The sequence below is a fragment of the Argopecten irradians genome, chromosome 8, assembly GCF_041381155.1.
Source record: "Argopecten irradians isolate NY chromosome 8, Ai_NY, whole genome shotgun sequence".
NCBI classification, from domain to species: Eukaryota; Metazoa; Mollusca; class Bivalvia; order Pectinida; family Pectinidae; genus Argopecten; species Argopecten irradians.
In genome coordinates, this window is record NC_091141.1 from 38,761,030 (window position 1) to 38,783,365 (window position 22,336).

Below are 22,336 nucleotides of genomic sequence, written 5' to 3' on the forward strand. Positions count from 1 at the left end.
GGGCAGTGTCAAAAAAGACGTTAGGAAGAAGAAAAGAGTTCAATGCTTTATGCTGAGCGCTAAGCAGGAGCAGAAACTACCACGTTTGCTGAGTTTGGTGTGTCTCAGCCAGGAGACAGAACCCAGACCCTACCTCACAAGGTCAAACGCTCATCAGGAGGCCAAAAAATGAGGCGGTATCATGGGAAACGTTAGGAAGAATATAGTCATTTAAGAAGAAGACAGGATTTCCATGCTGTAATATAGTCAATTGCATATTAATAGGGTTACCGGTTTTCCTGGGTCTACAGGATGGCTGACAAGTTCGTTTTTAGTGCGATGCTCAAAACTCTTGGTTTGCCACGGTTTCTGGCCCAGAGAAAGTCGATTGTTTGTTTGATTATTTTAACGTCCTATTAACAACCAGGGTCATTTAAGGACGGCCTGCCATGCATGCAGTGTGTAGCGTGTGTGAAGTGCGAGGTGTGTGTTTTGGGAGACGGTGGTATATTCATGTTGTGGCTTCTTGTATATTGGAACTGTTGCCCTTTTTATAGTGCTATATCACTGAAGCATGCCGTCGAAGACACCAAGCAACACGTGGTTGGTAAAAAGGTTCAGTGACTGTAAAGGATTGTGATGATATTGAAAAACCGTTTAGTGATTCAACGGCTGGGTCCACTGAGAGTCCCTCGTTCGGAGTTTAACGTCCTATTAATAGCAAGGGTCAGAGAAAAAACGGCAAGCGTACGGCCACTGAGCACAATAAAGACGGAAAGGCTACAATAACGCGAAGACGGGGGAACACGGTGCCTTCCCTTTATTGTCTCACAGCACAGTGAACACAGATGAGGACTTTTCCCTGTTACCCCTGCGCGCCCCTGGTCATCGTATGCGCTCTTACTTGTATCAAATGACGTGTTTTATCTATAAAGATTGCTATCTACAAAGATTATTTCACTTTTATCTGAGGCGTGCTCAGAATGGCGAGCGCTAAATACATATTTATTCTGACAGTATTAAGTGCACGGGACCACAACCATATCGAGTGCACGCCCGACCACCCGCTTCCGTTAAAAAAATGTGTTACACGAGCGCACGCCATCGTGAACACGCCAATGATGTTTTGTAAACCAAACTACCTGTAAATATTGTCACCAGTGTAGCTTTTTGTATCAATCTGATTCAAATACAGATCCTTATTATCACTGTGATGAAATACGGTTGTATTACCATGCTATCCGGAATCGCTGTCTGCTCTATTTTGTCTGTTAGTTTCGCCGTCAAGTAGACGCTTGTAATGTTAAGCTATATGTGAGTTAAGCGTTCTAGAGCCTAGGATTATTGTAAATAGATGGCGCTAATGTCGTTGCCCGGCAGTATATAAAGCCGCGGTTTTCAACGAGATTTTTCTTAGTGTTGGACGAGCTGCTGAAGTGAAAGCACCTAAGTAAATACAAGGTAAATATAGATGTGCCTGAACAAGGCTTGCCTATATACGTCAGTTGATAATAACTTACGGTAGAGTTGAGATCGGAGATTGACGTGCCTGAATAAGGCTTTCCTCCTCCGCGTTATATACTCTGGAGAGTAAGTTGTAAACTGAGCCTTGGGATTGCTCGTTGAATGATTACGTTTACATGAATCATTGAGAGTACTAGTGATTACTCTGTGAGTACTCGGTAATATGTAATGATTGTGTGTGAATCATTGCTGGAGTGATTACTCTGAGAGTGCTCGGTAAACGTGAGTGCTCAGTAGCAGTGAGTACTGTGAGTGCACAGTGATTTTGAGTACTCGGTAGCTCGGTAGTGTTAGGCCTTAGGGAAAGGTTCTTAATAGATAATATAACATTGATTTTATCGTAGTCTGGTTATATATGTACGAGTAGGGATTATCGAATCACCCGAGGTAGGGGAGACTACTCGCATAGGCTTATAGATAATTCAGTAGTTGTTGCTAATCATTTAATAATTATTCTGATCTGTATGATTTATGCTGTTTGTATATTTTGAAGTTAAGTTATCATGATCACTCAGAGGCACTGAGTGATCAGTAGGATTGATATTGTAAATCATAATATTTAGGGATAGATAGAATCACAGCTAGATCAGCTGTGTATTATTTGTATATATTTGCACTGAGTAATTTGATAGGAACAGTACATAATATAGACACTATAGATCATCAGTTAATTGTGACTGGATCGGACCCGGTAAACGTCACATAATTTGGTGGCAGCGGTGGTGATCTTGTCTATATTTTTGTGCTGTTCGATTACTCAGTTTTAAATAAAATGTGATTTTAGATTTAACTGTTATATTATTGTGAATATGATTTCTGATGAGACATCTCGCACTCAGTTGAGAAATTCTGAGATGGATTTTGGTGAGGATAGTGGACAGGGATTTCACTCTACACCAAAACTACAGATGTCGAAGGGGAGCAGTCATTATAGAGATTCTGGTATAACATCTATGTATGCAGATGGCAGAACTTCTGAGGTAAAGGCAGATATTGCTGATTTATATAGCAGTATGAGCACGCCTGAAGATATTTCATCTCATGAGATTGATAGGGAGATAGAGAAAATGCAGGAACAGTTACGCCAACTAGATGTTCAGAATCAGAGCCTGCGAGAGTCTGCTAGTCAGCAAAGACTGAAGAAATCATCACACGAAGGAAATTTTGGAGTCCGAAGTAAAGGGGAGAGCACTCCTAAGGTGAGATTCTCGGAGAACACCCATTCCTCGCGATTTGATGATGATAGAGCAGACAATATCACTTATCGAGACAGAAATCAAAGAGGTACAGCTCGATTTATCGAGAAAGAAGATGTATCAAGCTATTATTCCCCTCAGCGGAGGAGAACGAATCCAAAGTCGATCGCTGATTTGGATGATAGTGATTATGAGGACCAATCATTGAGTAGGAAACCCAATGTAAAGCATGTGTCAGTAAAAGCCTCTACATATGATGGCACGACACCATGGAGGGATTATTTGTCTCATTTTGAGACATGTGCTCGAATTAATCGCTGGTCAGAGTATGAGATGGGACTATATCTTGCTGTGAGTTTGAGAGGACAAGCTCAGGGTATACTTGGGTGATTTACCTACCAGGAAGCAAGATCACTATTTCTCATTAGTGAGAGCTCTCGAACAAAGATTTGCCCCACCAAATCAAACTGAACTTTATCGAGTACAGTTGTTGGAAAGGAGGCAGAGGGCTAATGAAACACTTCCAGAGCTGGGTCAAGCTATTCGTAGGTTAGTTAATTTAACCTATCCAACTGTTGAAGGTGGAGTGAGAGAAACTTTGGCCAAGCAACAGTTTCTAGAATCACTAGCTGATTCGGATATGCGTATTCGCATTAAACAAGCGAGACCTGAGAACCTTACAGATGCGATTCATCTGGCGGTTGAGTTGGAGGCTTATAAGAAAGCAGAGAAACATGGAAATGATGGTCATGCCTATTTGAGGAATACAAGTACTGAGGGTACTGATGCCAACCATCCAGTAGAGACTGAGAAGTCTGGGATGGAATCCATGTTGAGAAGCATCCAACAGAAGTTGGAAAAGATGCAAGGAGATATCAGCCAGTTACAATCGGGAGTGAAAAATCAGTATAAGCCCGATCAGCAAAAACAAGGTGGGAAGGATTCGAACTTTGAGCGACGCTGTTTTAAGTGTCATGAAACAGGACATTTTCGTAGGGATTGTCCTCAGCTCAAAAAGAAATCGGATAAGAAATCAAATGGAGCTGCTAATCCAGTCAGGACTAGAACAAGAAGGCGCAGGAGTAAACAATCAGCCGGAATCGGAGTATCCTCTGCTGCTCAGGAGGCTGGACTGTATATCAATGCCGAAGTTCAGCATACCAATGTGAAGCTGTTGGTCGATACCGGAGCTACTGTGACAATCTTGTCACAAGAAGTGTATGAGAGAATTCCACAAGAGCGGAGACCAAAACTGAGAGAAGTTAAAAAGGATGTCTTGGCAGCTAATGGAAGTGAACTCAAAGTCCTTGGTCAGGGAGGTTTTATGATAAAACCAGAAGGCTGCAGGGATGTTTACTTTGAGGCAGTAGTTGCACAAATAAGTAATGAAGGAATCCTTGGCCTTGACTTCTTGAGATCAAGAAATGGTCTGATTGATCTGAAGCGTGGATCGCTTGTTCTAGACGATATGCCTGTTGACACAAAGTATGAGGGAACACTTGGATGTTTTCGAGTTGTCGCTACTGAGAAGATAACCATTCCTGGTAAGAGCGAAATGATCATTAATGGACAAGTTAATTTTCCTGTGGGTAAACAGATGAAGGATGAATCACTTATTATAGAAGGTACCAACTCCTTTCTGAAGAATGATAAAGCTCTGGTAGCCCGATCCTTGGTGAGTAGCGAGACTACTGTTCCCGTGAGGCTCATGAACCTGCAGGAGGATCCACAAACCATTTACCCAGGAACCAATGTCGCTCATGCTAGTCCTGTATCGACTGTGATGGAGACAGTGCAATCCTCTAGTGATGCACCTACAGGAAAACTCAGAGAAGATTTGGATCAACTATTAGAGAGATCAAAAGAGCATCTGACTTCAGAACAGAGCAACAGGGTCAAGGCTTTACTATTGAAATATAGTAACTTGTTTGCAGCATCCGACAGTGATCTTGGACGGACTACAGTCATAAAACACAAGATAGAAACAGGTGATGCTCGACCCATCAAACAACCTCTCAGAAGAGTACCAGCACATCTGAGTTCTGAAGTAGATAGACAAGTTAAGGATATGCTCGATCGAGGAGTAATCCAGAAGTCTACCAGCCCATGGTCTTCTGGTATTGTTCTGGTACGCAAGAAGGACGGAAGTCTCAGATTTTGCGTTGATTACAGGCAACTCAATGCTGTGAGCGTGCATGATGCATATCCATTGCCACGCATTGATGAGGCGCTGGATCACTTGTCAGGGTGTACGTGGTTTTCTACACTCGACCTCAATGCAGGATACTGGCAAGTTGAACTGGAAAGCGAAGATCGTCCTAAAACTGCCTTCTCGACTCGAACTGGATTATATGAATTCCAGGTGATGCCCTTCGGATTGACGTCTGCCCCAGCTACATTCGAACGGTTAATGGAGACTGTGTTGGCCGGACTTCAATGGCAGATCTGCCTCATCTATTTGGATGATGTGATTGTGGTAGGAAAAGATTTTGATGATATGCTACTAAATCTACAAACTGTGTTTGAGAGACTCTCTGTTGCAGGGCTGAAATTAAAGAGCCGGAAATGCCAACTATTTGGAAAGGAGGTAGTCTACCTTGGACACGTGATATCTGAGAAAGGTATAGCCACTGATGATGAAAAAGTGAAAATTGTAGAGCAATGGCCCATTCCAAAGAATACCAAGGAAGTGAGATCATTTTGGTTTTTTTGCGGATATTACAGAAGAGTTGTCAGAAACTTATCACATATTGCGAGCTGTCTACACAGAATGACTGAGAAGGGCAGGCCATTTGAGTGGACTGAAGCCTGTCAGGAGGCATTCACTACCCTGAAGTATCACTTGATTAATGCCCCCATACTGGCTCACCCAGATTTTAAGCAGCCTTTCATCTTGGACACCGATGCGAGCGACAAATCTATCGGTGCAGTTCTTTCACAGAACATTGATGGAAATGAGAGACCAGTTGCTTATGCAGGTCGTACGCTGACCAAAGCGGAACGAAGTTACTGTGTAACAAGAAAAGAGTTGTTGGCAGTCGTACACTTCGTGAAATATTTTAAACACTACCTATACGGTAGGAAGTTTACAGTGAGAACGGATCACAGTTCTCTGCGCTGGCTGCTCAATTTTAAGACACCAGAAGGGCAAATGGCCCGATGGCTACAGGTTCTGAGTTCCTACAACATGGACATCAAACACAGGCCGGGAACTCAACACCGCAATGCCGATGCATTGAGTCGGATACCATGTCGACAATGCGGGTTTGACCCCATGTGGGAGAACCAATCAGAGACAACTGCAAATGTTGAGGCCTGCAATCCCGTAGCAATGGTGGATTCAAAAGATCACAAAATTGAAATGAAGCCATCCCTTCAGCAGAAGCAGGAAGATGATGCTGATATTGCAGTAGTGGTTGAATGGGTGAAAGGAGGAGAAAAACCTCCGTACAAAGAAATTGGTGACCGGAGCATAGTGGTGAAAACACTATGGGCACAATTTGAATCCCTGGTGATACATGAGGACATGTTGTATCGGAAAAATCCCCATTCAGAGGCAAATCTACAGGCAATTGTACCTGCATCGGAAAGACGAACCGTGCTGACTCACAGTCATGACAATCGGAGTTCGGGACACCTGGGAATAAAGAAGACTTTGGCAAAAATCCGACAGAGTTTCTATTGGCCAGGGTTACAGGCAGACGTAAAACAATACGTAATAGGATGCCCGCAGTGCAGTAAAAGAAAGAATCCAAGTAAAACTAAACGAGCTCCTATGCAAATGGTGGAGTCAGGGTTCCCCACGGAAAGAATTGCAATCGATATCTTGTGTGAACTCCCCCTCACACAACAGGGCAATCGGCATATACTAGTTATATCAGACTACTACACAAAGTGGACGGAAAGCTTTGCAATGCCGAACATGGAAGCCCAGACAGTGGCCAGGATTCTCGTTGAAGAAGTGATTGCTAGGTTTGGTGTTCCTTATGCCATTCACTCAGATCAAGGATCTCAGTTTGAGAGCGCGTTGTTCCGGGAGATGTGTAAATTGCTACAGATCAACAAGACGCATACCACTCCCTACCATCCAAAATCAGATGGCATGGTTGAAAGATTCAACAAAACCCTCGTAACCATGCTGAGTGCGTTTGTGGATACCCATCAAACGGATTGGGACGAACACCTGCCATATGTGATGATGGCCTATCGCTCCACAGAGCATGAGACAACAGGAAGCTCTCCGAACGCCATGATGCTAGGAAGGGAAACGAGTACTCCATTAGACATACAGTATGAAATGCCTAGGAACATCAGAGCGATTCCCCAGAATCAGTGGGCTTGGCAATTGAAAGAGAAAATGGAAACTGCACATGAGTTAGTAAGGAAACACTCAAAAGGTGCGATGCTCCGACAGAAGCGTTATCATGACCAGAAGCTGTCTTGGACCAAATTTGAGTCCGGTGATTCTGTGTATGTCTTTTTCCCGAATATTCCAGCTGGCACCACGCACAAGTTAGCAAGTCGTTGGCGAGGACCATTCAGGGTACTTGCTAGATTGACAGATGTGACTTACAGAGTCTCATGTGGGTACAAGGGGAAACCTAAAGTAATCCATGCTGATAGAATGAGATTGAAACATCCTCAGGTATTGCGTGGTGAGAGCAAAGCAGAAGCTTTTGAGCGCAAGGATGTGCAAGTTCAAGTTGATGAGTCATGTTTTGAATCTAGTTTGCCTGAGAGTGATGAGCAAGAAAATGTCAGTGAATCAGAAAAGAAACTCATATGTGTTGAGAATGAGTGTGAATCTGACAGGGCAATCCCAAGGCGAACGCGACATAAACCGAAGTGGCATTCTGATTATACTTCGCGTTATTAAAATGTTAATGCTGTTAAGTAACTGAGGGCTCTTTCTTGTTACAGATATCCGAGATGGCGAAAACCAAGACAACCCCGGTAAAGAAATGCCCCATGTGTACATTTAGGACGGCAAACATCGACGATATGAAAGAACATATTCTGAAATGTGGAATTGAAACTATGGAGAAAAAGACCTTGTCCTGTCCCAAGTGCAGTTACAAAACTTTTAGACCTACTAATATGACCAGGCACCAGAAGCGCCATGATGCGACAGTAGATGTTCCGAAAGCTGCTGGAAAGAGTCTGAATACTGCATTATCTTCTAAGAACTCGCCGAAGGCTCAACCTTCTACTTCAGGCGCACTTAGCAAAGCTCACTCACCAGAGACCGATGTGGAGAGCTGGAAGGGACAAGACCCTGGTGATCTTCTCGGGGAAGTTTCAGATTCATCCGTTGTGCATGATGATTCATCCTCCGAGGATGACTGCCTCTTGGCAGGACGTGCAATAAGAAAACCTACGAGGCCGATTCCTGTCATGGCACCAAAGAGAAGGGTGGACCCTAAGGATCCGATCAATATGGTTCCGATGCCAGTTGTTTCGAAGAAGCTACGTAGTTCCATCCCTACACAGACCGATTTTGAAAGAGCGGATGCATCAACACAGACTGATCCCTATGAACCAGAGCTAAGACAGCAGCCTGTGAACAGAAAAACTGTTACGAAGACCACCAGATACTCGGACAACGGCCGAGATGTCGAGCTGGTGGAGTATTGCGAATTCTTTGGGGCAGAGGCACTGGATAGGTCCTACTGATTACCCGCGACAAATTGATCGTTTTCTTTGTCACAACCACCAATAAATCCTTTATCTTTAATCTATTTTGTATCTTATAGTTATCTGTAATGGCACGTGAGGACACGTGTTGCTCGGAGGCGTGGGTAGTGTGATGAAATACGGTTGTATTACCATGCTATCCGGAATCGCTGTCTGCTCTATTTTTGTCTGTTAGTTTCGCCGTCAAGTAGACGCTTGTAATGTTAAGCTATATGTGAGTTAAGCGTTCTAGAGCCTAGGATTATTGTAAATAGATGGCGCTAATGTCGTTGCCCGGCAGTATATAAAGCCGCGGTTTTCAACGAGATTTTTCTTAGTGTTGGACGAGCTGCTGAAGTGAAAGCACCTAAGTAAATACAAGGTAAATATAGATGTGCCTGAACAAGGCTTGCCTATATACGTCAGTTGATAATAACTTACGGTAGAGTTGAGATCGGAGATTGACGTGCCTGAATAAGGCTTTCCTCCTCCGCGTTATATACTCTGGAGAGTAAGTTGTAAACTGAGCCTTGGGATTGCTCGTTGAATGATTACGTTTACATGAATCATTGAGAGTACTAGTGATTACTCTGTGAGTACTCGGTAATATGTAATGATTGTGTGTGAATCATTGCTGGAGTGATTGCTCTGAGAGTGCTCGGTAAACGTGAGTGCTCAGTAGCAGTGAGTACTGTGAGTGCACAGTGATTTTGAGTACTCGGTAGCTCGGTAGTGTTAGGCCTTAGGGAAAGGTTCTTAATAGATAATATAACATTGATTTTATCGTAGTCTGGTTATATATGTACGAGTAGGGATTATCGAATCACCCGAGGTAGGGGAGACTACTCGCATAGGCTTATAGATAATTCAGTAGTTGTTGCTAATCATTTAATAATTATTCTGATCTGTATGATTTATGCTGTTTGTATATTTTGAAGTTAAGTTATCATGATCACTCAGAGGCACTGAGTGATCAGTAGGATTGATATTGTAAATCATAATATTTAGGGATAGATAGAATCACAGCTAGATCAGCTGTGTATTATTTGTATATATTTGCACTGAGTAATTTGATAGGAACAGTACATAATATAGACACTATAGATCATCAGTTAATTGTGACTGGATCGGACCCGGTAAACGTCACATCACTACGTTTGATAAGAGGATCTGAGAATATCCCATTGGGGGTCATGTCCAGGTGACTTTTGAAAATAGCCAATCAAATTGCTACTGGCAAAATTTTGACAGTGAATTTCAGGAGACGAAATACTTCGAAAAACATTCAGAATTATTTCGGTTTACGTAGCCATCTCGCCCAAAGAGCACAAGAAAGCTAATTGCATATGCATACTGGGACGAAATATCGTTTTCAATTGATGTAGCAAGGTGTAGGAAATGGATTTGGTATGAATTCCACGTGGTATATTGTCATAACGTGACCCCCCTATTGGATTTTGTCAGATCCTCTACTTGACGGAGTGGTTATAAGGATCTGTATTTTAATCAGATTGTCCATTTTTTTCTTCATTTCTGTTAAGCTGTCAATTGCACCTCTAGAACAGAGCTATGGTGTTCGCCAGGGGTCACTCTTTCCATCCAGGCCGTCTGCCTGACTTCCTTTATTTCTCTGGTCACTCAACTGTAAGTTCTGCCCCCTGGCCGATTTGAAATAAAATATATCATGGCTTCTGTAAGCAAATTAAATACTGTGTCTCTCGATGGTTATGTTTTTTCTGACTCACGTTAGCATTATCAGTTACGTAATTTTATTAAAAGTAATCATATTAGTATCGCTCTTCTTCCGATGACAATTTTAGAGTAGTAAATTTGCATGCTCCTCAAAATGATAGCGAGAAAAACATCCGGACACAATTTTTAGGTAGATAAGTCTTTAAAAAGAAAATTGTAAATAATTGTCCTTTCTTGATCAAGCTTATAAATGCACATTTTAATTTTTTTTGTGCTGCCCCTATTACATGATCATCTTCCTTGATACCGCCTCGCTTTTGACCTTCAGTAAAGCGCTCGCCGCTATGAGTTAGGCTCTAGGTTTTGTCCTATGGCCGAGACACACAAAAATCTATGAAAGTGGTAGTTTCTGCTGCTTAGCGCTCAGATTTATGGATGTATGACGACTGGTTTGCCACGCTCTCTACTCAGTCACATTGACGATTTTGTTGAGGGAAATGTACATTTTTTTCTCCAACCGGAACAATGTGGTCAGCGATAGTTAAGCATTCGTGTAGTGGTAACCGTCCTGGATTGAATACCAGTCCTTCTCTGATTATTTTGATGGTTATCATGGTTTAATATATATTGATCAATATCGAGAGAGAAACTGGCGGTGTGAGTGGCGTAACATTGGAAACCAGGGGTGTACAATTCACCAGCCAAGGGCTAATGGCTTCAACAAATGACCAGATATGGCATGCAAGTTTGGTAACACGACCCTTATTTTTGTGTCAGGTCGCCCACAATGTCACCTTGTTGGCCTAGTTTGGTCTAGTGCCCTGGGAGATCCGAACAGACAAAGCATTCATATACTTCAAAGGTCGCTCAGTCCGAATAACCACCCACGGATGTGACATTGACCGCGAGCCCCTCGTCTGCAGTGAGCAGTGTGGACGATGACCGTACCAGTACTGATAATAGACTGGTAATCGACGAGGGCGGCCCTGTTATGTAAGTGGCCAATGAAGATGGTAACACGATCCGGTTTTGACACTTGCACGTCTACGGACTTTCTCACCTGTGTGATGCTTTCTGGTATAGGTTTTTATAGATTAGCTATTACAGTGATCCTTTCTCTCGAGTGTTTAGTTCGTGGGATCGTCAGGTATTGTTAGCTTACTGCCTATTTTAATTTTTGTGTTTATATTCAAATAAAATTTATTCGATTTAAAGCAATTTGCGGAAGGAGACCATCCTTAACCCGGAAGGATGTATTCATGCCCTTATCTCCTGCGATGTTCAGCAGTGCTATGGAAGCTATTTTTAAAATGGAGGCCAAAGATATTTGATTTGTTACAAATTGTAACGGACGATGAAGACATTGCAGTAAATATAATTAAGGACCATGGTTGTATCCGTAAGAAACATTTTGCTTTGGCACCAGAGAGGTGTAATGGTCGCCTATATTTAAAAATTATGTGGCTGCTAGTGTGACTAAGCGACGACCTGATACTGGACATGCTTTCGACTTTCGGCAAAGTAGTCCATGTTTGGAGGGAAATTGTAAAGTTCGGGATCGTGTCTTGGAAACTGGAACCAGAATACTAGGTTTGATCTCGGAAGGTTCTTGGAACCGTATATTTTACAGGGCTCATGTGATTATGAAGCCTACCCTTATTTCTCAATTAGGGAGTCCTCCAATTTGCCCCAAGTGCTCGGGGTTGGTCACGTGAGGACAGAGTTCCCAGTGCGATTCCTGATTCAATTTTATTGTCATTGTAACCATTCACTATTTACAATGGTGAGGTTCCGACACTCTAATTATATAAGCGGATAAATAATGTAACCTGGACAAATCAGCAAAAAAATACTTTGTTTGCGTCTGTCCATCTCATGCTCGATCTGTCAGTTTGTTTGTTTGAATTATTGACGTCCTATTGAGAACCAGGGTCATATAAGGACGGCCTCCCATGTATGTGGTGTGTAACGTGTGTGTAATGCGAGGTGCGTGTTTAGAGAGACTGCAGTATATTCGTGTTGTGCCATTTTGTATAGTAGAAGGAACTCTTGCCATTTTAATAGTGCCATATCAGTAAAGCATGCTGCCGAAGACACCAACCATCACACTCTACCCGGTCACATTACACTAACTGTATTTGTACACGTGTTCTGTGTTCTGTTTTTATTTATCAAGATTGCTGTCAACAAACTGTAACATTTTTATTCAATGGCTTGTAAAATGAATATAATATATGTAGGCTTCCCTAGGACTCGAGTAGCGCATTTTGAATTTTGAGATCTGCCGTCAATGAGAGGGCTGACAAGCAGTCTTCTTGGATGTTGAAAGTTGAAGTTTGTTACTTTAATTTCTGAGAAAGGATTGGTGGAGTCTGTCTCAAATTCCACGTGCACTAGAACTTTCAAATTTGTGTGCCTTATGTGAACCCTATAGCATGTGCTGCTTATCTGTGACATTGGTGACTATGTTTGTTTGTTTGTTTGATTTATTAACGTCCTATTAACAGCTATGGTCATGTAAGGACGGCCCCCCATGTATGCGGTGTTGCGTGTATGTTGTGCGAGGTGAGTGTACTGGGAGACTGCGGTATGTTCGTGTTGTGTCTTCTTTTATAGTGGAACTGTTGCCCTTTTCATAGTGCTATATCACTGAAGCGTGCCATAGTGTATACTATAATCAACAAGTATACTGCCAGTAGTTACGCTTTATTTTACTAGCCTGTAGTCAAGTCAATGGCCATGGATTCGTGTGTAGTGGGCAATAAGCCGAAGATAAATTTCTCTCGTTTTATGGAAAGTGCCGAAGGTTCTCGATTGAGTTGCAGTTTTTTACGCTATTTCTTACACACTACTGAAGGTCCCTTCCTCAAATTTCATATATAGGCTCTCCTTGGATCCTAGTTGTGCAAATTTCAATTTGAGACTGATCGATCATATATAATTTGGAATTAGATAATGCCAGGTTAAGCACTAACGGGCTTTTTTTTTATCTACCTCCCAGATTACATTTACGTCCGATACAATTGTAATTCAACAATCCTTCAATTATTGTATTTATACTTTTTTTATTTCATAGCAACGCATAAGTAATTTGAAAAGACAACAAAAGCGCAGCAAATTTAAATAACGTTTTGTTATAATTTCATAACGTTTTGTTATAATTTCATAACTTAAGTGGTCCTGTTAACTACAATGTCAGTTACCCGCGCGGACTAACCCGTGTAAGTAAATATAATGTATATATTATCAACCGTGTAGTTTAGAAATAAAAATGTCATCTTATAGTTTTATCTGTTTTCAACTGAGCTTTGACTTAATATTTTGGACAGCAGCAGTTAAATTTTTATGAGCAACCTTCATTACTTGGACACCCCAAGTGATGTTTAATATATCCAACACCAGTCCAATGCCCACAAATAAGTGTCGGAGTGTTCCTAAAGCTGCTGTCACGTCTGTATATAAGAAGTAATAGCAGGCCATGTACCAAAACCTCGGGATAGGTAACACACGGGCTGTGATAAACATGAACATAAATAAACAGCCGTTCATAGTGTATAATGTGCTGGTCCTGTCCATATTGGTTTGTTGGAAGAAAACCCTGAAACAAAAAACAACAAATATAATATATCTATTATTATGTGGTTGCGTCCGAGTACGATGACGTTAGTGTTTGTGTGATATTGGTGCGCGAGGTATTTGTGTGTATGTGTTAGTATGCGATGTTTGTTTGTTGGTGTATTTGATTAATTACCGACCTGCTAAAAGCCATTATCATATATGCGGTGTGTAGCGTGTATGAATACGAGGTGCGTGTTTTGGGAGACTGCGGTATATTCTTGTTTTGTCCTGTATAGTGGAAGTGTTGCCCTTTTTATAGTGCTATATCACTGAAGCATGCTGTCGAAGACACCAAACAACACATCCCATCCGGTCACAATATACTGTCACCTGGAAAAACCAGTCGCCCCACTCCCAATCTGGTTAAAATACAGATCCTTATCACTACGTTGGATAAGAGGATCTGACAACAGCCCATTAGGGGTCATGTCCAGGTGACCTTTGGAATTGGCCAATCAAATTGCTGCCCGCAAAATATTGAAGATGAATTTCAGAGGACGAAATTGTTTGAAAATGCTTTCAGAACTATTTTTGTGTATGTAGTCATCTCGTCCAAAGAGCACAACAAAGCAAATTGTATATGTATACTTGGACGAAAAGACGTTTTCAGTTGATGTAGCAAGATGTAAAACCTGCATTTTATGTGAAGTACACGTGGTATAAAGGCTATCTGGACGTGATCCCCTATGGTATATGTATTTTAATCCTCTATTTAACGGAGTGGTTATAAGGATCTGTATTTTAATCAGATTGCCCCACTCCCTGATTATTGAAGATCCTTAATTTAGTCGCCTTTTACGATCATACAATAGGGGCACCAAGTACAATTCCAGAGCACTTCTTGCTGTGTGCGATGATAGTGTGTGTGTGTGTGTGTGTGTGTGGTGTTTTTTGTGTTGTGTTAGTGTGTGGTGCTGATTTTAGTGTTTGTTTAATTAATTAATGACCTATTAACAGCCAGGGTCATGTAAGCACGGCCTCCCATGTGTGTAGTGCAAGGTGCTTGTTTTGTGAGGCTGTGGTATGTTCATGTTGTGCTTTCTTGTATAGTGGAACGGTTGTCCTTTTATAGACATTGGTGTCTCTCGGCCAGGGGACAAAACCCAAAGCCTACTTCTAGTGGCGTGCACTCAACTGAAGGCCAAAAGTTAGGCGAGGCGGTGTCAAGGGAGACGCTAGGAAATATAAAGTCAGTTAGGAAGAAGAGAAAAGATAAGATCCTAAATTTAGTCCCATCCTATCAAACGGGGCAGCAGGTATCATTCTCAGTGTGTGTGGTGGTTTTTTGTGTGCTATGAAGGTTTGTAATTTAGTGTTTGTGGTGGAGGTTTGTGGTGGGTTTTTTTGTGTGCTATGAAGGTTTGTGGTGTAAGTGTGTGGCGCTGATGTTAGTGTGTGTGGTGAAGGTTTGTGATGTAAGTGTGTGTGGTGTAAGTGTGGTATTGTGTGAAGGTTTGTGATTTAAGTGTGTGTGTGGTGAAGATTTGTGATGTATGTGTGTGGTGGTAATGTCTAAGAGAAGGTTATTATTATGTCAATGATTTAGATACATTTCAAACACACCAATGACTGTTTATGAAATACACATAATGCTATATTCTTGTGATGTTCAGGAAATGTCCATTATTTTCAATTTTTGGGTGAAATTTTCGATTGACTTAAAACATATTTGTTTGTTTGATTAATTTACGTCCTATTAACAGCTAAACGCATGCTATTTCATATTCGATAATTCAAAAAGGACATTGAGTGCGATTCGTGGATATCATAGCTGACGATTTCGCAAAGATCAACGGAAACGGAAAAATAAAGTTAGTTAAAAGAATGTAACTTGAATACATTTATATATTAATTTTATGCTTTTATGTCGTTGTACTTTCATAAACACGTTTGAGGAATTATTTGCGCTATGCTTATATATGGAATTGTAACATGACATAAAATATATACATAAGCTGTTCAATAAATATTGGAGAGATGTTTCATGAATTTAATTAATACTTACTTGAGATTATAAAATAAAACTGAGAATTCAGACATCGTTCTGTAGTTCGCAAAATAGGGAATAATGCCGAAACTCTGTAAGATCAATAAAATATGTACTGTACTTATAAAATTAGTGTTTTTGTGTATGTCTGTGAATACAACGTTAAGAACAATGTATCACATTATTGGTGAATCGAAGTGCCTTGATATATATATATATGCAGTTGTAACTCATTCATGATCAGTTATAATATCATTATAGCAACTTGGATTGAATTATTCAAAGTAGTTTCAAATATAGCGCATTCATTAAACTACCTTTACACACGGTATATCTTTACACTCTTGCATTATAATTGTATGTCTTATACATTGTATGTCTTATACACTTTGTCTTATACATTGTATGTCTTATACACTTTATGTCTTATATATTGTATGCCTTATACATTGTATATACATTGTATGTCTTATACACTGTATGTCTTATACATTGTATGTCTTATACACTTTATGTCTTATACATTGTATGTCTTATACACTGTATGTCTTATACATTGTATGTCTTATACACTGTATGTCTTATACATTGTATGTCTTATACATTGTATGTCTTATACACTGTATGTCTTATACATTGTATGTCTTATACATTGTATGTCTTATACACTGTATGTCTTATACATTGTATGTCTTATACATTGTATGTCTTATACACTGTATGTCTTATACACTGTATGTCTTATACAATGTATGTCTTATACATTGTATGTCTTATACATTGTATGTCTTATATATTGTATGACTTTATACATTGAATGCTTTAATACACTCTATGTCTTTATATGCTGACAATTAATTACTCCTGTAAAAAGCATCTGGTTGACATTGACATTCTGTTATGTATACATATACTTATCAATTTCAGTCGGTTTCCTCGAACCATTATAAATTCTGGTAATGTATATTTTGTCAATAAATTCAACGGATAGGATATAAAACACTTACAAAGACACACCAATTAGCCGCAATGGTGACGCAGTGGTGCAAATAAAACAAGAAGATTTTCGTATTTTGTTCGTAGTTTATCATCATTGAAAATATATCTGTAAAATAATAATACAAACATTATATTTTGAGACCACATTAGTTCCATAGAATAACATTTAGTTTATTCGTGGTAAAATCCATACATATTTCTTTCATTTCATTTCAAAAAATATTATTGATAATACAAGAAATATAAACATAATTACAATACAAATGATAAAATAATAAAGTATTAAAGTTACACGTGCCGTAACTGGGCGAAATTTTGACATGCTATTTTTCTTTCATTTAAATTTTGAAAACCATAACGTTTGATGAATTAAGCTGTGGACACTAATTGTATGACTTATGCATGTATATATTGAAACATACATGTAGGAATCACTTGGCAATTACTAGTAACACTGTAAAAATGTGAATTGAAATTGTAGACTACAATTTGGTTTCATGGTCTGACCTCATGTACTCAATTTACTTTACTATAGGTGTAAACATAATGATTTTTCATCATTTGTAATAGTTTTCAGACCTTATTTGTACTTGTAAAATTAAAACCTATACATTGGAAATACTTCAATTCTAAAAATGTTGGCAACTTTTGGTCATGAATAATATATGAAAGCTCAGCTTAATTCATGAGCATAGAAAATACGGCACAAACATTTTGTGTATAACTTTTAACAAATGAATAGCAAAATAGGTAATAGCAAAAAAAATCTATACAAATGCTTTCCAAAACTCCCTACACATATTTCTTTGTGAATGAACGAATTACCTTGGTTTTGTTTGCACACTAAAACAGAATAATTTTGTCCCTTTAGGTAGGGCGTTAGAATTGTACCTGCCGCTCAATCTAATTAAAATACAGATTCTTGTAACCACTTCCTTCAAGACAGGATCGGACAACATCCCATATGGGGTAATGTTCGGATAACCGTTATACCACCTGCACGTCTGATCAAATTCATTATTTTCTACACCTTGCTACATCAATTGAAATCGTCATGTCGTCCGAGTATACACATACATTTAGCTTTGTTGTGCTCTTAAGGCGAGATTGCTACGTACAGGAAAACAATTCTGACAGCTTTTTAAAAAATATTCCGTCGCCTGAAATTCACTTTCATGATTCTGTAGGCAGCAATTTGATATCAAAAGTTCATCCAAACAGCTGCCGTTTTGAAAATATATTTTGAACTTTTTTCAAATTTTACATGTGTGATTTGGCTGAAACATACATATACGCCATATTACAAATAACAAATATTACTATGAGAAGAACGATATGGCTTCCGAGAATTTATCTTTGTATCTTTATAGACCATTTTACAACTGTCTGTATTGTTGTATTTTCGCGTGCAATTCCTAACGAAAACAATGTTAGATCGAAGAGTGTGCGATATTAGTCCTTGAAGGTTTGAAAACAATGGCACATTCTCTATGAAATCAATTAACAACCGATGAACCTTGACTGCAACAAAAGTACATTTGACGACCTAAATAATTGATAGCCGATTGATAAAGGGAAACTTAACGTGAGGTAGGCTAACGGCAGTCATTGCGTTGTTTTGTTATTAACAATTGTGATATAATCCCTACCGTGAGTACAATTCTAACGCCTTACCTAAGGGCAAACTATGGTATACACGGTCATGTGTAAACTTACCTGATATGGTTTACACCTTCATGTGTAAACTTACCTGCTATGGTATACACGGTCATGTGTAAACGTACCTGCTATGGTATACACCTTCATGTGTAAACTTACCTGCGTTGGTATACACGGTCATGTGTAAAATTACCTGCTATGATATACACGGTCATGTATGTGTAAACATACCTGCATTGGTATATACACGGTCATGTGTAAACTTACCTGCTATGGTATACACGGTCATGTGTAAGCTTACTTGCTATGGTATACACGGTCATGTTTAAATTTACCTGCTATGGTATACATTGTCAGGTGTAAACTGACCTGCAATGGTATACACAGTCATGTGTAAATTTACCTGCTATGGTATACACGGTCATGTGCAAACCTATACTACCTGCTATGGTATTCGGTCATGTGTAAACTTGCCTGCTATGGTATACACGGTCATGTGTAAACTTACCTTATATGGTATACACGGTCAGGTGTAAACTTACCTGATATGGTATACATGGTCATGTGCAAACCTACGTGCTATGGTATACACGGTAATGTGTAAACTTACTTGTTATGGTATACACGGTCATGTTTAAACTTACCTGCTATGGTATACACGGGCATGTGTAATCGTACCTGCTTTGGTATACACGGTCATGTGTAAACTTACTATATATGGTTATATGGTATACACGGTCAGGTGTGTAAACTTACCTGATATGGTATACATGGTCATGTGCAAACCTACGTGCTATGGTATACACGGTAATGTGTAAACTTACTTGTTATGGTATACACGGTCATGTTTAAACTTACCTGCTATGGTATACACGGGCATGTGTAATCGTACCTGCTTTGGTATACACGGTCATGTGTAATCGTACCTGTTAGAATTGTACCTGCTGCCCCTATTGCATGATCGTAAAAGGCGACTAAATTTAGGATCTTATCTTTTCTCTTCTTCCTAAATGACTTTATCTTTCCTAATGCCTCCCTTGGCACCGCCTCACTTTTGGCCTTGAGTTGAGCGTTCGCCCCTGTGAGGAAGGCTCTGGGTTCTGTCCCCTGGCCGAGACACACCAAAGTCTATAAAAGTGGTAGTTTCTGCTCCTGCTTAGCGTTCAGCATACAGGGAGTGGGACGACTGGTTCGCCCGTTGTCAGTATAATGTGACCGGGTGGGGTGTGTTGCTTGGTGTCTTCGGCGGCATGCTTTAGTGATATTGAAATTGATATTGCTCTGGTATACACGATCATGTGTAAACTTACCTGCTATGGTTTACACGGTCAGATGTAATTTTTTTGGTTCGATTAATTATGTCCTATTAACAGTCAGGTGGAAACTTATCTTATTGGGTGATCGGGTGGTGTAGTGGTTAAGCCACTCGCCTTTCACCTAGCCGGTCGGGGTTCGATCCCCGGCACGGAGTTGAAAAGGTAAGGGGTCACCTGCCCGATCCCGTGGGTTTTTTTTCCGGGAATCCTGGTTTCCTCCCACATTAAAATCCCTCGCGCGCTTACATCCGGGCCATTGAGAGTGATTTGCATAAGTTGTATAACTTGTTTCGTAATCGATGTAAAATAAAGTTTATATTTATAACTTACCTGCTATGGTATACACGGTCAGGTGTAAACTTACCTGCTATGGTATATCCCGTTACAATCGCACTAGATATTCGGACAACAGGTCGGTCACTCCTTCAAAATTTGAAATTAATTACAGTTGAAGATAGTTATTGCATAGAAAGCTGTACACACTTGTGTTTGAACAATATTGCGTTATATAGCATAGTGTGATTGAACTCATTAATTAACAGGTAAACAATTACAGGTGTCTCATTTGGGTGATATACAGACATTTTTAAAAACACTTTTTACTGTAGAATCTATCCAATAATACCAATTATAGGAGACAATAACATTAAACCATTGAGAAAATAATATCATCGAGAATACGAGGCAAAGTTAAATGATGATGATACGTTTGTTTTTGTTTGAGTTTTACGGCCCACCGACAACCAAGGTCATTTATGGCCAAACTACAAGGCAGGCAATAATATCAGGATATAAACAAAACTGTATTTAAAAGACCAGGATAAGAAAAAAGGCAAGTAAAAACTAAAATGCAAATTGTAAATGTTGATTTAATAAAATGAGTTACATAGGATAAAACAGTTTTTGCTAAAACACATGAGAAAACTCATGCACAATGTTGATGAAACGATGAGTTAAGCGTTGATATGATAAGACGAGAAAACGAGACAATAACGTTTGATGACGATGACGATTTGTTTGTTTGTTTGATTATTTTAACGTCCTTTTAACAGCCAGGGTAATGTAAGGTCAAGGACGACCTCCAATGTATGCAGTGTGTAGTGTGTGTGAAGTGCGAGATGATGATTATACGAGTCACTAACGTTTGATGATGAGGATGATCATGATGATGATGACGATACGAAATAATAATATATAAAGATGATGATGGTGATGATTGAGAAGTGATATTCTAACTGTAACATACCATACAGGATCCAAGACGATTTCCTCGTCAAATAAAAGTGTGTACATACATAGCAGGCTTACAACGGAACAGTGGACACTCGACACTAATCTGAAAATTAAGAGCCGTGTGTATATACTCATAGCTATCTTTATTTATTAATTAACGTCCTATTAACAGCCAGGGTTATTAAAGTAAGGTCGCAAACAGAAATACATTGTTCAGGTTATTGTGATTGACTTATGCAATAATAGATACAACGTATCAACTGAGACATTACCATTAAAAATGCTAATCTACAAGTCCAGACAATGTATACAGATTACAGAACAACTTTCTGTGCCGTGTGTTCATGATAATATCCAGTCGTACGGAATACTTCCTATCTATACACATAATACATTTCACTCATTCACCATTAAAATTGTATAATGAATTGTTTCAGGATAAGTCATAGAATAGTTCAACACTCCTCAGGGTGAATAAGTATGCTAATACAGGGTGAATAAGTATGCTAACACAGGGTGAATAAGTATTCTAACCCTAACTCTAGAACTGTAAATTGCAGAGCATGGTTTGAATCATTATCATAACATTCTGAAACGTTTGAAATAAAATAATTGTTTAATTATGTCACAACATAACATTTCGATATTGTATATTTAACTGAAATCTACACACCCGTCTATACAGTAATACAAAGATTGCTTTGATCATTTACCTGAAATTCCATTGACGCTGTTCACGTGAAGGGAGAGAAGTGTATGATTTGGAGAGCTTACGAGATAAGACTGGGAACGCCTTTTGGTACAGAATCCAAAGAAAACAAAATGTAAAGATTGCCACCGGATAATATGTAAAATCATGCTCAAGTTTGTGGACAGTTTTACTCATGGTATCAATCTGGAGGCACTTGCTGAAATAAAGCAGGATGATTGAGTGCTATAATTTGCAAATAATCAAAACTGATTTATCAAAAATAATAAAATTCTATTAGCAATTCTAGTCATTGTTGAACCGTTTAAAAATGAGATATTTTGAATCATAACTTGATTATTTCCACCTGATTACGTCATCGTTTCAGATGGATATCTGACTAAATAACTACATCACTGAATTACATAAATTTCTATATGTGCAGTTACTTGTACATTGCTTCATTGTAAATTTTGTGCACATGCACAGTCTGTATCAAGTTTATGGCTATACCAAGTATGAAATAATGTACAGTCTGTGTTTATAATGTAGAATCGGTATGGTTGTACCTAGTATGAAATAATGTACAAATTGTATGGTTATACAATGTATGGAATTATTTGGTATTCAAATGTGATAATTGGAAACTCTAAATGAGATAGCCTTTTGGAAATATAAAATTACATAATTACATCAATTTTGCTTGCCTGTGCAAGAAATATCACATTGGAAAATAAAAGCATGAACTTCATAAAACAATGATAAGAATTGA

The 22,336-nt window shown here is 39.3% G+C and overlaps 2 protein-coding genes across 2 annotated transcripts; one reads left to right on the forward strand and one right to left on the reverse strand.

Annotated features, from left to right (window-relative positions):
* The first annotated feature begins 1,185 nt into the window (after window positions 1–1,185).
* LOC138330318 (uncharacterized) lies at window positions 1,186–8,437 on the forward strand. Its single transcript, XM_069277823.1, has 2 exons — window positions 1,186–1,440; window positions 7,620–8,437. The coding sequence occupies exon 2, from the start codon at window positions 7,629–7,631 to the stop codon at window positions 8,370–8,372; it is 744 nt and encodes a 247-aa protein (XP_069133924.1). The 5' UTR covers window positions 1,186–1,440; window positions 7,620–7,628; the 3' UTR covers window positions 8,373–8,437.
* Window positions 8,438–13,182: 4,745 nt separating this feature from the next.
* Window positions 13,183–21,780, reverse strand: LOC138328989 (TLC domain-containing protein 4-B-like). Its single transcript, XM_069275688.1, has 6 exons — window positions 21,590–21,780; window positions 20,890–20,979; window positions 20,008–20,066; window positions 16,677–16,774; window positions 15,688–15,761; window positions 13,183–13,662 (listed from the first exon to the last, which is right to left on the reverse strand). The coding sequence occupies exons 1-6, from the start codon at window positions 21,760–21,762 to the stop codon at window positions 13,362–13,364; spliced, it is 795 nt and encodes a 264-aa protein (XP_069131789.1). The 5' UTR covers window positions 21,763–21,780; the 3' UTR covers window positions 13,183–13,361.
* Between the last annotated feature and the right edge of the window lie 556 nt (window positions 21,781–22,336).